This window comes from Hoplias malabaricus, chromosome 11 (assembly GCF_029633855.1).
Source record: "Hoplias malabaricus isolate fHopMal1 chromosome 11, fHopMal1.hap1, whole genome shotgun sequence".
NCBI classification, from domain to species: Eukaryota; Metazoa; Chordata; class Actinopteri; order Characiformes; family Erythrinidae; genus Hoplias; species Hoplias malabaricus.
Window position 1 is genome coordinate 34685976 of NC_089810.1, and position 19854 is coordinate 34705829.

The 19854-nt window shown below is 36.7% G+C and overlaps 1 protein-coding gene across 1 annotated transcript in view; it reads left to right on the top strand.

Moving 5' to 3' along the window:
• Positions 1-19854, top strand: part of rasa2 (RAS p21 protein activator 2) — a 52694-nt gene that overhangs the window by 15954 nt on the left and 16886 nt on the right. Inside the window, exons 2-12 of the mRNA XM_066684837.1 lie at positions 562-685; positions 3927-4030; positions 4750-4844; positions 8859-8935; positions 10035-10118; positions 11175-11247; positions 12432-12505; positions 13673-13774; positions 17261-17414; positions 17803-17951; positions 19582-19696. Coding sequence (XP_066540934.1) covers positions 562-685; positions 3927-4030; positions 4750-4844; positions 8859-8935; positions 10035-10118; positions 11175-11247; positions 12432-12505; positions 13673-13774; positions 17261-17414; positions 17803-17951; positions 19582-19696 — 1151 coding nt within the window. The remainder of the gene's footprint in view (positions 1-561; positions 686-3926; positions 4031-4749; positions 4845-8858; positions 8936-10034; positions 10119-11174; positions 11248-12431; positions 12506-13672; positions 13775-17260; positions 17415-17802; positions 17952-19581; positions 19697-19854) is intronic.

Genomic DNA, 19854 nt, shown 5'->3' on the forward strand with positions numbered 1-19854 from the left:
TTTAGAAATGTTCGTAATTTTTGCTGAATTTAATATCATCCATTGTGTTTGTTTACATAAGTCTCAGGGGCACAATATTTTAACCGCTCGCTCCGTTTTATTTTCTGGTTTTCTCTGGTCTTTCTGTTGTGGAGTTTGTTTGAAAACTGTGGTTTATTTTATTTATTTATTTATTTGTTTGTTTGTTTGTTTGTTTATGGCATTTAATCATATTTTATATACCAATTCAAATGTCTGAATATTCTTAATAACTAAAAGTTCATTGCTTTTTAAAGCAGTGTAATTGTATTGTAATTATGCTATTTATAATCATAATGACAGTGGCATAACATGGTTTTTAAATGACAGTATCATTTTATCACAGTTATTTTAGGCAACCTAAAAAAATGGCTACAGTGACAGGCCTAACAGAGATGGTGACCTAAGTATTTTGTGAAAGTATAAGTGTGAAAATGTCCTTAACGTGCTAAGTTAATTTATTTAATATTATAAATGAAATGAATGTGCTGCACTGAATGTGATTCATAATGTCCGTGTGTTTGTGTGTGCGTGTGTGTTCAGGTGAAGGGAAGAACATTGGCTTTGGTTCTGGATCAAATCGTTTGAGGGACGTCGGCACTTTCTGCACCATCAGTCTGGATCAAGAGGAGGTGTTCCGCACTAAAGTCCATGAGAAGAGCCTCAGGTAGCACACACACACACACACTCGCATAAGACAACATACACCAGTCTGGAATAGCGCTGTGCTATCTTACAAAGACTATACCTCAAATTATCTCAACTGTTGAACTAGTGTCATCTTGAAACATAACTACCTACTTTAACTGAGCACTACTGTACAATTTGTGCTACTTTTAAACAGTGCAAATTTTAAACAAATCTGCTTATAACAATGTCACCTTAAATCATCACTTTAAACCTTAAATTATTACTACCTTAAATAGGCTCTCCCTTCAGTCAGTACTACTGTAAATCAGCTTTAATATGCACACTGCAAAAGTTAACTCTGAGGTTCTCAAAGTCATCCCTCGAGGAAATGGAGGTAAAGGGAATTAAGAGGGAATCTCTCAGGAGCAAGCAGTTTAGTGCATCTGTAAGAACCATGCATTAATAACATGATTACATTAAAGCTGTTCATATATTCTGTGCTCAGTGTTTTCTGTTTTTGCAGGGAAAAAATAAAAAGAGCATATGATTAAACAGGTGAAGCGTAATCTCTACCTCAGCTCTTTTTTTGTGGAGAATATTTTTAAGATGTTAGAAATCATTGATGATGAAAAACTTTGTTAAACCAGTCTGCTACATAGAGTAGTGAGGTCAGACACTGATGTTGTATGATTGGTTCTGGATTACACACGCCAGCATTGGATAGAGCTCTCTCACTCTGGAGAACACAGCTCCAGAGATGAATGCTGTGAGACTTTATACTCCTCTAGACCAACCTTGTCATTGAGCATGGTGACCTTAGGCTCATATGCAGCTGCTTCAATCTCCCATTTCATGTCCTGTTTTTCTACAGAGGTTATAAACACTCTGTCTGCGATACGTGTGGCTTAAAGCAGCTGAATTTACTCATTAAAGTCAAGAATGATTTTGATAAAATCTCTGTACATTGACTAACACTGAAAGTTCCGAATGTTTTCCTCTTCCGTTTAAAGATATTTTGAGATACGTATTTTTTCATCTGTATATATAAATATGTATATTCTAATGTAGATTAATGTTAATACGTTTTATCAACGAGTTTCTGCTTGTTGAGATGTTTTAAAGGCCAAAGGATATATATTTTTTTGCTTTCATAAAATTGCACAATATCCAAATGGAGATGCATGGCTTAGTGATTAATTATACGTATGATTGAGTATTGAGTATGTGTATGCATATATGTGTGTAGATAAGAATATGAATGATTATTGAACAGTTTCTCTCTTTCGCTCTCTTTCTCAACTGTGTTTTTCTCAATGTTCAGAGCTCTGTGGTTGAGGAAGTGTTTCCACCCACGCATTTCTCTCTAACACACAGACACACACAAACACACTCTCTCTCTCTCTCTCTCTCAGATGTTTGCTCTGTTTTTTTTTTTTTTTTTTTTTTTTTTTGCTTGATTTTTTTTTTTGCTTGATTTTCAGGCTGAAGGTTTTTTTTTTTTTCTTACCTGCTGTACCTTTGCTATGTCTGGGAAACCGCTCTTCTCTCGAGCATCTGCTAAAAGATTCTGATGGTTTAAAGCTTCTCAGGCCAGCTCAGCAAAATCTGAAAAAGAATGTAGGTTCCCTAGCCCCTTTCAGAAAGTTTTCATTCCACATTACGTGAAACTGCTGCAGTATTTAAGGTGGAAAGTAGAATTTCAGTAATAAACTAAGATTTCACAAATTGTGTTAAGATTTTAAGTAATGTGAAAGGTTTACAGTATCTTCCCAGTGTAAAAGAAAATATTAAATATAATAATGTGCTGAAATTACAGCCACCAAACACATTAATTTTCAGAGAAAATAACAAATAGGCCTAGAATCAAATGTCAGACGTAAACTGACTGTTTTATTACCTTTTACAGATTATACCATCTTCATTAATTATATAATTATTTTATGAAATTTACATATTCTTGTGTTTACTGATTGTTAAATTGTCAGAATTAAGATTACTGAATTCCAGGTTCAGTTTTGTCTGAAAATATTCAGTAAATACTGTTATTAAATCAGTTATTCTGATCAGAAATGTGATCGTGGAGGGAAAAGTATGCGTATGTGAAAACCTAAAGTATGTTAATATCTTATCACTGATCACGCTGATTATGGGGCCGCACATTCCTATATTCTTTAAGCTTTTTGGCTGTGTATTATATATGTTATGATGATAACGTATTACATTTGTTTATTCAGTCAAAAAAGCCACAAAATACTCAGTTATTCCACAGTTGGGGTTTAGTTTACAATGACATTACTTATTTTCAATTTTGAATTTAAGAAAACATGCACAGAACCTTTCCGATAACATTTAACCTTGTAATAAATATTCATAGTCAAGTAGTGTTTTACCCTGTTTGCATCTTTTCTTTTTTTAATGACCACAGACTAAATTGATCTGACTGATTATTATGATGATTGTGATCACAATGTTGATATGGATTATGATAACTGTAACCCTAACCCTACATTTATCTTTTCACTGTTTTAGTTGTTTGATGGTTGATGCGTTGTTAACGGAGCAATCAGACATTTTCTCAACTCAATCTTCATGTTATGAAACAGCTGTTATACCGACACCTAGTCATCAGGATGTGTCAGAGATTGTATTCTACATTTACAAACAGTGTTTCCAGGAATGTTGGGGTTGTAAAATGCAGAGTGTGTTTGTGTGCTTGAATGACCTGCATGCAGTCCATTTGTTTCCTATTGAACAACATTGAAATAAGAAAAAACCATGGCATTCTCAAACTGTTGAAGTCTGCAAATGAAATCTTGTGTCAGACAAGAATGGGAAAATATTCCACATACAAAGCTTAAACATCTTCAAAGTTCAGTAAAACAGTGTAATTTAAAGTAAATGTGATGTAACACAACGGTAAACAAAATTCCATCCATATTTTTTAGAATCAAATTTGTTTATATTTACAAAACACAGTAAAGTTGTTCAGTGAAAACAATGGAGAGCTTTTATATGTGATTTGTCAGTTAAATAAAACTAACAAATCACAGATTCCTGTTTTTATTTGCATTTTAGCAAAAATCCCATCTTTTCCTGAAAAAGGGTTTTTATTTTAAACTTCTAATGCTCCTCTCTGGAGCATTTCTATCAATATTGTTGGTTACTTTTTGTGTCAAGAATACCTGGTTGCTCCTTTTAACCTTTTTTTGTTACTTGTTGTTTAATTAACCCTGATTTCTGTGTCTGTCACTCTTGTTTACTTCTTGTCTCTGTTACAGTCCATTTTATGGGGAAGATTTTTATTTTGAAATTCCACGGCCGTTTCAGTGTCTATCCTTCTACGTATATGCCAAGAGCGTATTTCAGAGGGAACAGCCAGTAGGTTCGTCGCATTCTCACTTTCTGCAATCATTTTTTCTTTCAATTTTTTTGCACATCATATACACAGTATACACACCATATCGCACTCACACCTAACACATCATATACACCGCATCACACTCACACCTAACACATAATATACACATCATATACACCGTATCACACTCACACCTAACACATCATATACACCATATCGCACTCACACCTAACACATCATATACACATCATATACACCGTAACACACTCACACCTAACACATCATATACACATCATATACACCGTAACACACTCACACCTAACACATCATATACACATCATATACACCGTATCACACTCACACCTAACACATCATATACACATCATATACATCATATACACACCGTGTCACACTCACACCTAACAAACACCCCAGATTTAGGCTAGACCACCTGGTTTGATCCTATACAAGAGCTACCCTATTACAAATGTAAGAATATATTTTTAAGAATATTGAAAATTCATAATTACGTTCATTAAAAATGTTACAATTTCAGACATGCTAGGTTTGTGTCAGCTAGGAATAATATGTTGATTATGGTGGTAGAATAGTGGGAAATCTGAGTGGAAGCATTAAGAAAAAAACTAGTGGTTTATGATATGAGTTATTGATTGAGTAAATATTCAGTATTATAGGTTTAATGTGTACTGAGTGATGGTAATTGTGTGTGTGTGTCTGTGTAGGTAAAGTGTGGATAAGGAAAGATGAACTGTGTAAATACAGTGGAAAGGAGCATTGGTTTGCCTTGCAGCCCGTCGACCCTAACTCTGAGGTTCAGGTGAGCAGCTTTAATTAGTGGTAATTACTCTTTATTACATCTAATAGATTAATTATTTTAAACTTATAATTATTATAAATTCATTTTTTAATGAACATATTCAACATTGCTGTCTAACTGTTAATTTAATAAAATATTACCCCCCAAAAAACAGTCTGTTTATCAGAATCAGCCAAACACTTGTGCTATGGCATTACAATAAATAAATAAATAAACAGACTAATTTATAATAGAAAAATATCTAATTTAATTCTTATTAGCAACAAATTTCAAATGGATATTAATTCCAGATCATATAGTCAAGACATTTAAAAGTACTGTAAAATCATTATAACTGTACAGTATCACCCAGAATACACACATTTAGACCACACCCGTCAACACACCCGACCTGTTTAAGATTTTGTAGTAGGCAAAATTAGTTCTCCTTTAATCAGTTTTTACACTAAACCGCATTTGGCAAGATTGTAAACCCAATATCTTAAATAGATTTTCTCAATGATTTGGTGTATGGTATTAATAAAGCATCCCTTCAAATATGATATGGTTTCACATAGGAAATGACTGGCTAAACACAGGCTCTCACACACTACAGACAAATATGCAATATATTCCTACAGCTAAAATTAGTAGCTGCAGTTACATGTAACCTGATTAGTTACTAATCAGACTAATAGCTCAATGGGAATAGATTACGGCCATGTATACCTCTCCAGTTGAAGTAGACTAGTCCAATTAAAGTAATTTGGATTACAAATTCTGTCTGATTGGTTAATCGCAGCTCATATAAATAATGCGAATCACCCTTTTCACACATGAGAATAATGTCCAAATATCAGTCCACGATCACTATTTAAACCAAAAAGGCAACACATTCTCTATTCCAGCTCATTAAATATTGCCAATTTGTCAAGCATTACATATATATGTTAGGTCTCTGCTCATTTAAATAATGTAAATCAGCCTTTTCTTACATGAACATGACTCAGTCCAAACATCGATCCACCCTCACTGTTGATTAATGAAGCTGGCTTGATAAATGGTCCAATGAAACCAAACGACTGAAACGAAAGGAAAAAGGTCATCGTACCCCCCTGCTTCCCTCCTTACCCCAAAATAATTTTTTAAGGTAGATCAAGATGACCGAATATGAAGGAATATTCCCTCCACATGTCAATTCGCATAAGATTAATATAAAATGAGGTTATTTTTACGGCTTGTTTTACACTAGGTAAAAGGCTCAGGGGGCTTTCTTGAAAAAGGATTGTGGAAAATGGGAGTAAAAAGTGGGGAAAATGACTGAAATGGTCAGTTTTCGTATGGGTTTATAACCACTAAGATACTCTGGTAATATGACTTTACCCCACGGTCACAGGGGTAAAATTAATCCTGTCCGAATAGGGTTTTAGGCTGAGAAATTGCTCTCAGTAACTTTAAACATTTCTCAGGGCGAGATTTCACAAAGAGGCAACAAAATATATACAGGAGGTCCTCGGTTTACGTCAGTCCTGAGTTACGATGTTTCGTGGTTACGACACATCTCCCATTTACTGTATAAAGCCTTATTTTGACTTAAGTGGTTTTGTGTCGTAAAAGTCGTAACGTGAACGTGTTTGGTGTGTGCGGCGGAGGAATACACGGTTACGCGGCTCGGGACCGAGAAGGATAGGTGTTACGATAGGAAGTGCTTACAGTATGTTATTTACGTACAGTATGTACGTATGTTACCACTTACACTGAAAATCGGTTTAAGTCGAGGACTCCCTGTATTTATATATAATTTTAATTTAAAGTGGGAATTGTCGCCACTTGTTGTAACATTTTATATATAAATATTCTAGAATTAGTTTATATATATATATATATATATATATATATATATATATATATATATATATATATATATATATATATATATACAACTGCCCTTCACATTATGTTAAAATGTCATGATGAATGGACCAATAGAAAAATACTCCAAAATTACTACATTGACTTCCAATGAAAGCTAAGAAGATTTTTCCTTCTCCTGTAAAGTTGCTATTTAGGGAGATAAATGTTTTTAACATATATATCCCTAAGTAGTTGTGAACACTCTGCTGTTTCCAAATGATGTAGACAACTGAAAATGTACAATAATAGAAACTCATGTTTTTAATTGGACAGTGAGTATAAATTACTATATATTAATATATATAAAATTTATAGAGGATATATTTCCCATATAACAAAACAGCTGACATGAGCAGAATCTGACCATTAATTCCACCACTGCGAAGTTGCAACTAGGCAGTTACACTCGACGCAGAGGTTGTCAACGAAGCCACTGTGGTCCAACCCCACACAGCAGAATGGCAAAATGCAACAGAGAATGAAAAGAATTTTAGTGTTGTTGTGTGTGTGTGTGTGAACCAGCCGTGATGCAAAGCTAACAGACAAATGAATGGATTGACGTAAGACTGCTCTCAGCATGCAAGAGAGCATGCTCTCTCTCTCTCTCTCTCTCTCTCTCTCTCTCTCTCTCTCTCTCTGTCTTTCTTTCTTTCTTTCTTTCTCTTTTTCCCTGTCTCATGTCCTGTGTGTGGTTAGTCAGCTCTTGTGGTTTAGGCCAATCAGATCACATTACTGTTATTCATAGTGACCGTCGTCCAATGACATGTCAGAGTGATGAGTCACCACTCTGTGTGGACCAGTCAGGAGGCAGCGCTACTCCACATCCTGTTTTTGTGTATGATGTACACACCGCTGTGTTTAGTACACACACCGGTCTCCTCTCACAAAACACTCACTGTCACACACTCTTATACATGGTCAGGGAGGGGTGTAATGTGTCAGAGAAGAGGTTATGAAGAATTCTAAGGTCAGGAAGGGTCAGTTATAAATGCTTATGTCGAGTCAGGAAGCAGGTTATAAAGTGTTACATCAAATCAGGAAACAGGTTATAAAGTGTTATAAAGTTTCAGGATACAAGTTATAAACGATTACATCAAATCAGGAAACAGGTTACATGGTATTATAAAGGCCCAGGAAACAAGCTTTAAAGTGTTACCAATGGTCTGAAAATAGGTTATAAAGAGTAAGGATGAATTCAAAGATTAAATTTGAAAAAGCATTACTCAACAAGATCCAGTAAAAAAAAAAAAAAAAAAAAAAAAAAAACACAGTGCTTTTGTCAAGCAAACTAAATGAATCAGAAAGTGGAAAAAAACAAGAGAATAACAATTGAAATTAAACGTGTCAAATAAAGGTATAACCATGGAAACAGGTGTTGTGTCAGTGTGGGAATGGGTGTAGTGTACCTGTGGAAACAGATGTAGTGTATCTATGGAAACAAGTGAAGCATAACCATGGAAACAGATTGTGTAATCATTGGAACAGTGCAGCGTAACTGTGGAAGCAGGTGTGTCCCACAGCTCCATGTGTCAGGGTGCAGTTGTCAGGTGGCTATTCATCAGTCAGTTCGTGTTATAATTGTGTCATTTTTTGAAAATGTATTCATTTTATTTTTTGTTTTTGTTATATAATTACAATTGTATAACAGTGTGGATTCTGTAGTGTAACATTTACACACTTTGTGTGTGTGTGTGTGGGGGTGGGGGTGGAGTTCTGTTGTGTGAGGACATTGCGTAGGAGTGTGTGGGAGTTATTTTGTCTCTCTCCCTCCCTCTCTCTCATTATCTCTTTCTTTCCCTTTTTCTGCACTGAGTGTCAGCAAGATTTTTTAAAAATCTTATCCCATTTTCTAATAAACACAGCCTGAAAGAATAATCATTTTAACAGTATACATAGTGTTAATATAGTGGGATATCTAACAGTAAAGTGAATCAGGTCTCATAAAAATAAGGCTGATCATTTTAAACATTTTCAGTAGATTAACCCTTTTTTCTAATTGTAATAAAGATAGATTGCATTTTTGAGTGTGGTGTTATTTAATATGATTGTCTTCATGGTACGTTATGCTGTGTGTTCATGTATTGGATGCCATTGTAACTCTTTTTGTGTGTGTGTTCCCAGGGTAAAGTTCACTTGGAGATGAAGCTTAATGAGGTGATCACTGATAATGGCCCTGTTTCTCCAAGGCTGCAGGTCAGGTGAGGAACTGTACTCTACTCTAGTCCAGGTCCTAACATTCTACCGCAACATTACATAAAGCATGAGGCTGTGGAGCAGTGGAACTGTGTCCCATGACATGATGGAACTCTGGGACACGTTGCCATCAAATGTCATCAAATACTCACTGCGTTGTTCCAACATCTAGTGTAAGACTTAACAAAAGAGTAGAGGCTATCAGTGCTGTAGAGAAGAACAAAATACTTGATTCATACCCTTCATTTCAAAAGAAATTTTGGAAGACCCAGTGTACAAGAATATAACCTGTATAGCTTAAAAGTTGTCTTTCAGTGCTTGTGCAAATAAAAGGGCCTACAAACTCATAAATAAGATATACATTATAACTGTACACTATAAAAAGCCATTCAGGTTTGGTGCCCCATCTAGCTCTGTAGAATTGTTGTAATTGTTTAAAATTCTTTAAAAATAAAATAAACATAAGTAAATAAATGCCTTTTAAATGGCAAAATACAGATACACTTTTTTTTGGGAAAACTAGTTCCTAAACACTGCTCCAAGTCCACTGCCTGCCTCCTGGATAAGGCTTCCTTTTTTATTTTTCTAGTCCACCTTAAATGATGCAGCTGTTACATTACAATCTCGTTACAACCACTTCTCATTTGAATTTCTACCTTAAAATACTGTTGCAGTGTTAATATTCAGTCAAACAGAACGTTGACCTCTCGTTCAAACTTCCTGTTTCTCCTTAAATGATTCTCTCAGGGTTCACTGCTTGACAGATAGAGTGAACAGGTAGCGTGAAGATGTACTCACATAGGCACTCCCTGTGGGAGATGGGGTGGAGTGAGCAATTGTTCGTTCTCATTTAAAGAAACAGGAGCTGAAAACAGTAGTTCTGGGCAGGGCTGTATATGTTTGATCCTTGTGGTATTTTTGATGAAGGCATACCATAGATGTTCTATTAAGACCCCCAAACTCTTCACTTGTGAAAAAGGAGTGTAATATGTTGATTTATAATGATTTATTTATTTATTATTATTTGTGTCATCACCTTTTTTCTCCTCTGTTTACATCACATCTCATCTCTTACTATAATTCTGTGTGTGTGTGTGTGTGTAGAATAATTGAGTGTCAAGGATTGCCATTGATCAGTGGACAGAACTGTGACTCCTTCGCCTCAGTAACGCTCATTGGACCTGCCAGGTAACATGCACACACACATACACTCACACACATATCCACAAACATACACACTGCAATATAAACAGACATGCAAGTCTGAAGTTTATTTTATAATTCACTACGTCAAGGTAAAGTTAATTATTTTTTTATTAACATTTTTTAAATAGTAATTTTAAACTTGGCTTAATTCCAGATAGATATTTTTTTATTTAACATTTTTTTGCTGTCAATTTCCCTCACTACTCTGTAGTTGAAGGAAAAAGTGAGACACACACACACACTTTCTTGCTCTCTTTCTCTTTCTCTCTCTCTCTTCTTCTATCTCTCTCTCACACACACCCTGTCCTTCACACACTGGTGCTATGTGCTTGTGGTTGTGAAAGACTTTTTGATGAACAGTGAAAAAAATTTGAAATTTAAATTTTCTTTTTCCCTTTTTGTCTTTCAATATTCTGATTATTAAACCTAACTTTCTGTTTATTTCTTTGGTCACATTTACTCCTTACACTTCTTGTGAATACAACTGTTTGAATTAAATTGAATTGAATTGAAGAGAGAGAGAGAAGCAACAGGGGCAGTGTGAGAGAGAAAGAGATGATGCAAGGTATTTACAATAAGAGCAGTTAGCTATATTGAGTTGAAAAAAATGTGAGCTCAAACACAGACATACAGTGAGAAAGAATCAGATTCCAAGATAGAGTTAGGTGTGACGAGTGAGAGACAGGTGTACAGACGGTGAGACAGAGAGAACTAGAGATGTATAGATAGAGCTATAGTGAGAGCATGTAGATCTGTAGTAGCATTGCAGTGTTTATGGAAACTGGAGGAAGTTTTTATGTAAAGTGTGTGGAAGGGTATGTAAACTTATGTAAAATGTAGAGTGGTAAATAGACAGAGAGAGGAACAAGATCACCACAAAAACTGAAAGAAAAATATGTTAGCTGTCTTATTTCTCTCTCTCTCTCTCTCTCTCTCTCTGTCTGTCTCTCTCTTTCTAACTATTTCTTTCTTTCTGTCATTTTTATTTCTTCTGTTGTTCTGTCTGTCACCTACACCCATTCATTCTATCCCCCCCAGGTCTGATCAGAAGAAGACAAAAGTGAAGAAGAAAACGAGTGATCCTCATTTTGATGAGACTTTGTCTTTTGAGGTAAAACCTTTTACAGACATTTATCAATTATTCACAGGTTTTTTGCACAAACACATTTACATTCACAGGATTCAGCAGACGCTCTTATACAACATTCAGTCTCCAAAAAACTCTAGTTCTCAAACCGTTCCTGATTCTTGGAACCTTGGTTCGTTCCAGTGACCCGACTTGCGTTTCTACAAGGTTAGAGGGAAACCAGGGTACGTCACCAGCTGGGGGCGTCGCTGTGGCTGAATACAGCGCCAGAGCCGCAGATAAGAAGTCACAGTCATGACAGAGTCATTGTTGTTTATTATTTTGTTTACTGTGGAGCCAGATTAGAGTGAGATATAATACCTGTGTAAATGTTGCTGAGTTCCAAGCCGTCCTGTTGAGCTTGTGAACAGCGGAGGAATGTAACGCAGAGCCACGGATCTGACCAACACGCATGGTGTCACACCGAACACAGCCCCAGAAAAACACACAAACTGCATGTGTTCCTGTTTTATTTTTGTTTTATATTTTTGTTATATTATGTATTTATATGAAACTTTGACCCCAAGCAGTTCAATACCGCTGTATTTGAGGCTCGAGCTCTTTCTTGAGTTACTGAACCTCGACACGCCCACAGACGACATTTGCTAACTGGAACTCTTCCGGTTCCTCGTTGGTGGAAAAGCGCTGTCAGAATATTAACCTCAGAACAAACAGGTTAGAAACAAAATCCACTCTAATTAGGACATCACTAGATAAATGAATAGCAAACGCAGAGTGGAGGGTTCACTCAGTTAGAACAGTGATTCCAGCATCTGAGTTCCAGGGCAAGAACCTGCAGATATACGAGAGGAAGCTGCTGTAGTCAATTCCTGAGTCTGAACAGGAATCTGCAAAGGGGTCTGAACAAGAGTCTGAACTAGAGATAAAACAAAAGAGGAACCTGAAACTGAACAGGAGACTGAACATGCTTCTGGGTGTCCTCCTAAGAGAAGCAATGGTAGAATCAGCTTGAGTCAAGAGCAGTGACTGGTTTTTCTTATTCCAAGACTGAAGGCGCCTTCAGACAGAGTGAAGCTCTGCATCATCAACAACAGTTCAAATTAAATTAGAATAGTTCTGTCATAGAAAATTAAAATTGTTTCTGTGACAGGGCCCTAGTTTTATACAGAGCTGCTGATCAAGCGATAAAACTGATTGTATGTTTTCAGGTTTCCAGAAGTAGCAGTTACAAGAAATCTCACTTCCAGGTGGAGGAGGAAGACATTGAGAAACTGGAGATAAAGTCAGTTCTTTCTCTCTCTTTTTTCTATGTTTGATATGTTCATTCCTGTTCTGTTTCTCCTTATCTCCTGTGCAGTGACCTCTTACCTAAAACAAACGTTGTTCTGTGTGATTTTCTCTGTTCAAGTCAATTGTGTTTTTTACTAAATTTTTTAAAATTAAGTGTCTAGAATGACAGCAGTAAGCAGCTTCTTGTTACTGTTGTGTGTGTCTCTCTCTCCGATTGAAAAGAACACTACAGGAGCACTCGGGTAAGAACAGGTGTGGTAATATTAGAGCCTGACTGATATATCAGATTTTCTTTAATGTATCTAATTAAATCAGCTAATATCAAATAAAATCAGTGTATCAGTTAATATCAGTATATAAGATTCATTAATTCATTCGTTCATGGTCTGTAACCACTTAGTATATATAAGATTACATCAAAATATAAGATGGTAATTTATATATCAGATAATATTAATATGGCAAATAATAACAGATGTTCAGACATGACAATGGTCGGTAAAAATCACACTCCAGTATTTTACTGTCAGTGTATTTACTGTCCAGTATTTTACGTCAGTGTTCATATAACACAATTGTTTTCTATGAACTGCACCTCACATGAGAAGAAGAATTCAATTGCTTACAATTTTATCAGTACGTTCAGCATCAGGATATTCATATCAGTCAGGCTTGTGTGTGTGTATGTGTGTGTGTGTGTTTATGCTCTGTTTCTCCTCTACAGCGCCCCTTATCAAGGAGGACAGTAATTACAACGGACTGGTTTTTCTTTTAGTTAATTTATTTTATTTTATTATTTTTTTTGTATGTGCGTGTGGTCGCGTGTTGTTACTCATCTGCAGTGCTTCTATCCTTTTTTGCTTTTTTTTTAAATCATGTTTTGTGTGTGTGTGTGTGTGTGTTTTACTGTTCATTTGGTTGAGAATAAATTTTACTCTGTTTTATTCACTCTTTGCTATATTGACACAAATAATTCATATATTTGTTGTCAGTGTTCATAGGACATTTAACCTTTTATGTCCAGTATTTTAAGTCAAACAGTGCATAAAAATGTAATTCATTTTTTTACTTCATTTGTTAATTCTTTAAACACTCTCTAGTGTATTAACTGACACTACAAATTGTCTGTGTTTTGTTTTTGTTTGTTTTTTTCTCTCAGGGTGGAGTTGTGGAATAACGGTAATTTGGCTCAGGACATTTTTCTGGGAGAAACTCGAGTGTCACTGAAAATCCTGAGAAATGACATCGTTCACAAAGCATGGTGAGAGACACACGTGTAATCCTTTTTTAACACAATTAGTGCATTTTTGTTGTTTGTTCCTGTGAACCACCCATAGATGTAGTAGAGCGTTACATTTACATTTACATTTAACTTATTCCAGAGACCTTTCCCCAGGGGGAATATTAAGTTGATTTTGAGAGCACCTGTGATTTTCCCCTCTATTCATCCACATCACTCGTCCCTACTCGTCCGTGGCCATTTCTTGTTATGGAAACTTAAGTAAACAATGTGTTGCACACAAACGGGAACCAGACTAGGTGCGGCCTACTCTCTCCTGATTGGCTAAATGTGTTGCACAATAACTTACAATTAAAATGTTCTACATGAGTTTTATTCCAGCATTCTAGTAATGATCTTTTTTCCCAATTTTTTCCCAAGAAGAATGTTTGATGGTTGTGCTGTGTTTTGTTGGTACTTTGAAAAGACCCACACAGACAATCTTAGCGATAAATCTAAAGTAAAAAGACTGAGACCTAAATAGAGTGTTTATGTTGCTCTATAAGTTATTCCACATATGCAGAGTTTAGTATGTGCCAAAAGGGGTCAGAGGAAGGACAGCTGAGGAACAAGTCATGGGGACCCAAGGCTCATTGCACATAGTGAGCGAAGACTAGACTGTCTGGTCCAATCCCACAGGGGAGCTACTTTAGCACAAACTGCTGAATAACATAATTCAAAGATATATGTTATAAAAAGGTGTGTACATATACACACATGTACCAATTCAGTATAATTTAATATAGGGCATTTTTTGTAGCTATGTTGGAGGTGGTTGACCTATGAAACATTAGAGGATTGTGGGTAGGAAAGTTTGATGTGATGTTTGTAAGAGGTACATGGAACATTCATAGGGTGCACTGAACAAGCACGACCCTCTCCTGAGGCCAAAGATTGTAACTACTGCCTCATTTAAGGTGGAACAGAGAATTACAATTAGGAGCGGGTGAATAGGAAGCCCAGCTTCCTCAAAGTGTGTGAAGTAATCGAGTTGGTTTTGGGTGTGTGTCCACACACTGCCATGAACTCACAGTACTGCTGCTGGTGTTGGGTAAACACTGTGTGTGTGTGTGTGTGTGTGTGTGTGTGTGTGTGTGTGTGTGTGTGTGTGTGTGTGTGTGTGTGTGTGTGTGTGTGTGTGTGTGTGTGTGTGTGTGTGTGTGAGATAATGATCAGTGTGTTTTGAATGCGGGCTCAGCGGAGTGTGTGGGTGGATGAGCTCTTGCACAGAGAGCAGATTCATTTCTCTGCAGAAATGAGTGTTTGATCTATATGATGAAATACGCAGGGATGGGCAATATAATCAATATCACTATATTTTTCAGTATATCCAGTAATTATATGATAAATATTATATATACACTGTGTGTTCTGAAGTTTTTGGAGTGAATTCAACTACATGAAGCTGCACTCAGCTGCACACTTGAGCATAGAGTAATCATGCCCAGTGCCATACAAGAGCTAAAGGAAAACAAACCCTGCCACCTGCAGCATTGGGCAGTAGAGCAGTGGAACTGTGTTTTCTGAAGTGATGGAGCTCCATTGCTGAAAGCCATCGACCACTGAATGAACCCGTAATTTCAGAAGAAATTGAGTGTGCCCACAGCATTTGAGCTAAATAGCGTATGTGGATTTAGAGACTGAGGTGAGACTGTGTAATTGCACCAAAAAAATTATCCATTCAGAGAGGATTAATCAAATGAGTTGCCAAAGTGAAGGATTCAGAGAGAGCTCAGTCAAAATTGGTGAAGGAAATGTCTTCAGAGGATTTATGAGAATTATATTGTTATGTGATTATTATCATTATGGTTTTATTTCTTGGTTTTATGTTACAAGAATTCATCCAGGTCAGCTGTGATAATACCTTTGTTAATAAATCTGATTAACAAATAATTGTTTCCTGTTGTATACAGAATATCATATTAAGCTAAAAAATACAGTAACAGAGTTTGCAAAAAAATAACTATTTATTTTAAAACGGGGAAACGTACTCTTATCACAGACAAAAAAAACTAAATAGAAATGTGGGAGGATGAGGGGGGGAATAAATCCCTAAACAACATGTGATCACCAGAGCTTTATATAAGTTAACTGTTGTCATTCTTATCAACATAATCGCTGTATTTAGGTTTTAAACCATTTTAATGCAGATACATATTGCCACTGTCTACAGGAAAAAATGTGTATAGCCACAACAGTCGAAACACTGTCACAATGTAGAGTGCATTTCCAACAAACGTAGAAGACTAAAATTTGGGGAAATGGAGTCTTGAGGCTTTCTTATATGGAAATTAACAGTCACATTAATTGAACAACAGGAAAAAAAAACACTGGCCATAAGAGTAGATAGACTAGTAGTCCTATCTACAGCAAAGACCATTGTAGCTAAGAGAAAACACATTACTGTAGCAAGCTCCATTGTATGTACAATTGTGTGCCTTAAAACCATCCTTTCAATCTAAGAGACCATAGGTTTAGCCTTGGCTGTAATTGGCTGCCTATAAGGAACTATGAGTCAGATCATTTTATTATCACAGAAAGTCATCATTATTATTAATTGTGTAATTGTCACATATTTATAGTCAGGCTACGTCTTTCACCACAAGCAAACAAACTATTCATCATGTTCAGCTGGTAGGCATGGGTCCACTCAGTCAGGTATCTATTTAGGTGGTTGTATAGGTTGTGTTAACAAATCTACAGGAAGGCTAGCGCTTGAAATTGTCTGAGACCAGTTACTAGATATGTTTTTTTTCTAACAACAGAGGCAAAAATCCTTAGCAAGCTAACTGGCTAATTAGCATGTAATAAAAGTGTACTCTTACACTGTAACGCAGATACATTAATTTACAATTAATAAAATCAATGTTAGGCAGGCTGCATGTTTTAGTAGTTAGTCATAAAAAAATACAATTTCTTACCCGGTTCAACAAGAAAAAACCCAACTCTGCATCAATTTTAAATCTTTTCATGTCAGGAACTTTCAAAATCCAAGTCAGTGTTAATCCTGGACTGTTTTGCTCTATTTCTGCCTGTCCTTGTCTTGACAAAGGGCGAATGAGCAGATGAACACTGAGTTTCCCATTCTGACATCTCCATTTTTGCAGTAGCTCTCTATTTAGCGCCATTAACATCCCTGCGGTTGGTTAGGTAACAGCTAAAGGTGTCAGATCCTCTTTTCAAGGCTGGGCATGTGACGTAAGTATGTTAAAATGTGAAGTGACATATTAATTTTAGAATTAATATATTAGATTTTGCTGGGATGGTCACACCAAAATGAATCACTTAAGGACTGCCACTTTAAGCTGCTTCTGCCATAACTGGAATGAGGAAACTAACTGAAATGATTATTTTGTTGGCAGAATCGCAAAGCAATAATATCAATAGCCTAATGCCAAGAGCATAAAAAAGTATAATTTTTATGGATAAACTGTAATTGTGATGTATTGTTTTGCCTCGTTTATTCAGGTATTTACTTCAGCCCCGGGGGAATGGTACTAAACCTAAACCTGATGATCTGGGTTCTCTGAGACTGAACATCACTTACACAGAGGACAACGTTCTTCAAACGTACTGCTACGCCACCCTGCAGAAACTGCTGCTTAGATCACCTGATGTTCAGGTACCACCCGCCCCTGTAAAACATATAACGAAATAGAGTTTTGTAGTATGTAAAATAAAATCCGCTAATGTTCAGAACAAGTTTTTTTTTATAAAAACAGTTCTACAGCCAATAAAGAACTCCGATGCCTGCCACTGATGTGTGCACTTGCCAGTCTGCTAGTTCCATGTGCATTGGTCTCCATTCTATATGAATGTGGGTTTTGTGTCAGGAAGGGAATCTGCTATTAAAAGTTCACCAAATTGAATGTGTGAATTTTAAGGTTTCACTGTGGCAACCACTAGCAGGAGCAGCAAAAAGACAAATAAGACACATCTCTCAAATGAGAATGACACCCTCAGTCTCAGTACAGACTCTCTCTCTCTCCCCCCCCCCTTTCTCACACTAGCCTATCTCAGCGTCTGCTGCTCATATTCTGGGAGACGTGTGCAGAGACAGGTGTGAGGCGTCTCTGCCAGTTGTTCGGCTGCTGCTACACCATAACAGGCTCCTCCCTTTCCTCACAGCCATTGCCAACTTAGAGCTGCAGAACACACAGTGAGTAAACCATCATGATCATCATCATCATTAATACACATTGCTGCCATAGAGCTACACAATGCATAGTGAGTACTCATCATCTCCATCATCTTCCTCATCGCTTATCTTTATTTACCACCTTTCTCAAGTTCAGTGATATTTCACTCAGAGCCAAGAGAACAGGGAATTGTCATTAATATGTTCACCTGGCCATTAATTATTGATGATCTTTAACCAAAAAGTTAATTGTTTCATTATGAGACAAAACACCTTGTTCCAAAAAAGCATGGTAAACTGTTGTTAAATATAGCAAAAACTCATGGAATCAAATAAGCAAAATTGAAAATTTTGAGCTTGCGAAATGATAAATTTTCTTAATTTTGTGTGAACTAAGGTCTAAAAAGGTGGAAAAAAGTCACTGTGTATGAACTATGAATATAAAAATATTAAAAGTGCATAGAAAGCCTTTGCCCCTGATTGTCTAATCAGTGGATTGGTTAGTGGGTTGGCAGATATTAACTGGCAAATAAAATAAAACGAAAGTGGATAGCGTCCAGTCTGCAGCACCCAGTCACATGGTTTAAATGTGTCCCAAGATTGGCTGTCATTGTAAACAGTAACAGCTTATATACGGACCATCAGGTCTGTAGGTCCATAGCCACATTCATTGGATATACAGGATGTGCTCCCCCAGCTGTCACCAGGAGCAGCACCAGGAAACTGTTGCACAGCCCAGCTCCTCTGCCAAATCAGCTCCAGTGTTAGCTTACCGCTATCCGCAAAGCAGCGGCAAAACATGACACACTCCCACAGTCAACATCAGCCGCAGCCAACAACAGTGAGAGCAGAACATGAACCGCAGACAACAACAGCAGGTTTCTCCAATCAACAGTCCCAACCGAGAGAAACGGCAAAGACAGGCAGGAAGTTGCCGAAGAGTAGTGATGGACATGTGCTCCTCTGGTCAGCAGGTCAGCCGTTACCATCAAAGATAGCAAACAGCTAACCCCCGGCCAGCAACGGAGAAACTAGTCCACTCACGTCCCCACACAGACAAACAGCCATAAGTTAAACACAATAACTGAACAACAAACAAAACATGAGTGAGGCACAGGCAGAAACGGCAGTCACCAGACAGACCCCAGCGTGCACTGACGTCAGACAGAAAGACTTTTAGTGTAATTCAAAATATCTGTCTCATGGATCATCCTATTTATCCGATACCAGATCCAGCTCATTTTGCTAATATTGGGACCGGTATCCCATCCTAATATCGGATCAGTTCCTTTTTAACAGAAATCTGAATACAGAGCATAATTATGAATCATTCAATAAATAATTATATAGCTTGGGAACTATTAAACTCAGTCAGGGACATTTTAAAAGAGGGACAGACGGGTCACTGGTAGATTTAATGAATGTTAAAATCATGTGCAGCAGCCAAGCTACGCACAAATCCTACAAATTATTCAAAATGTTTTTATCCGATTTTTAATAATACTTTGAAGCACTTTTTAAAGATGACTTTGTATTTAGTGTGGGGTTTAAATGTTTCTCTTGATTCCTAGAGATGTGGTCCTGGTTTTGTATGAGCAGAAATATGTTTAATTAATTGAACACTAAATTATTTTTCCCCTCTTCCTTACAGAGAGGCCAACACAATTTTTCGCGGCAATTCTCTGGCCACTCGCTGCATCGACGATATGATGAAACTAGTGGGGCGAAGCTACCTGACCATCACACTCAAACCTGTACTGGATGAGGTAAAGTTTACATGATCATCGCACTTTCACTTGTTCTGGACAAGGTAACATTTACCTCACCATCACACTCACACTTGTACCAGACAATTTAATGTGTACACCTCCATCACACTCTAGCCTGTACTGGTCATGGTAATATTGACCTTACCATCTTTCTC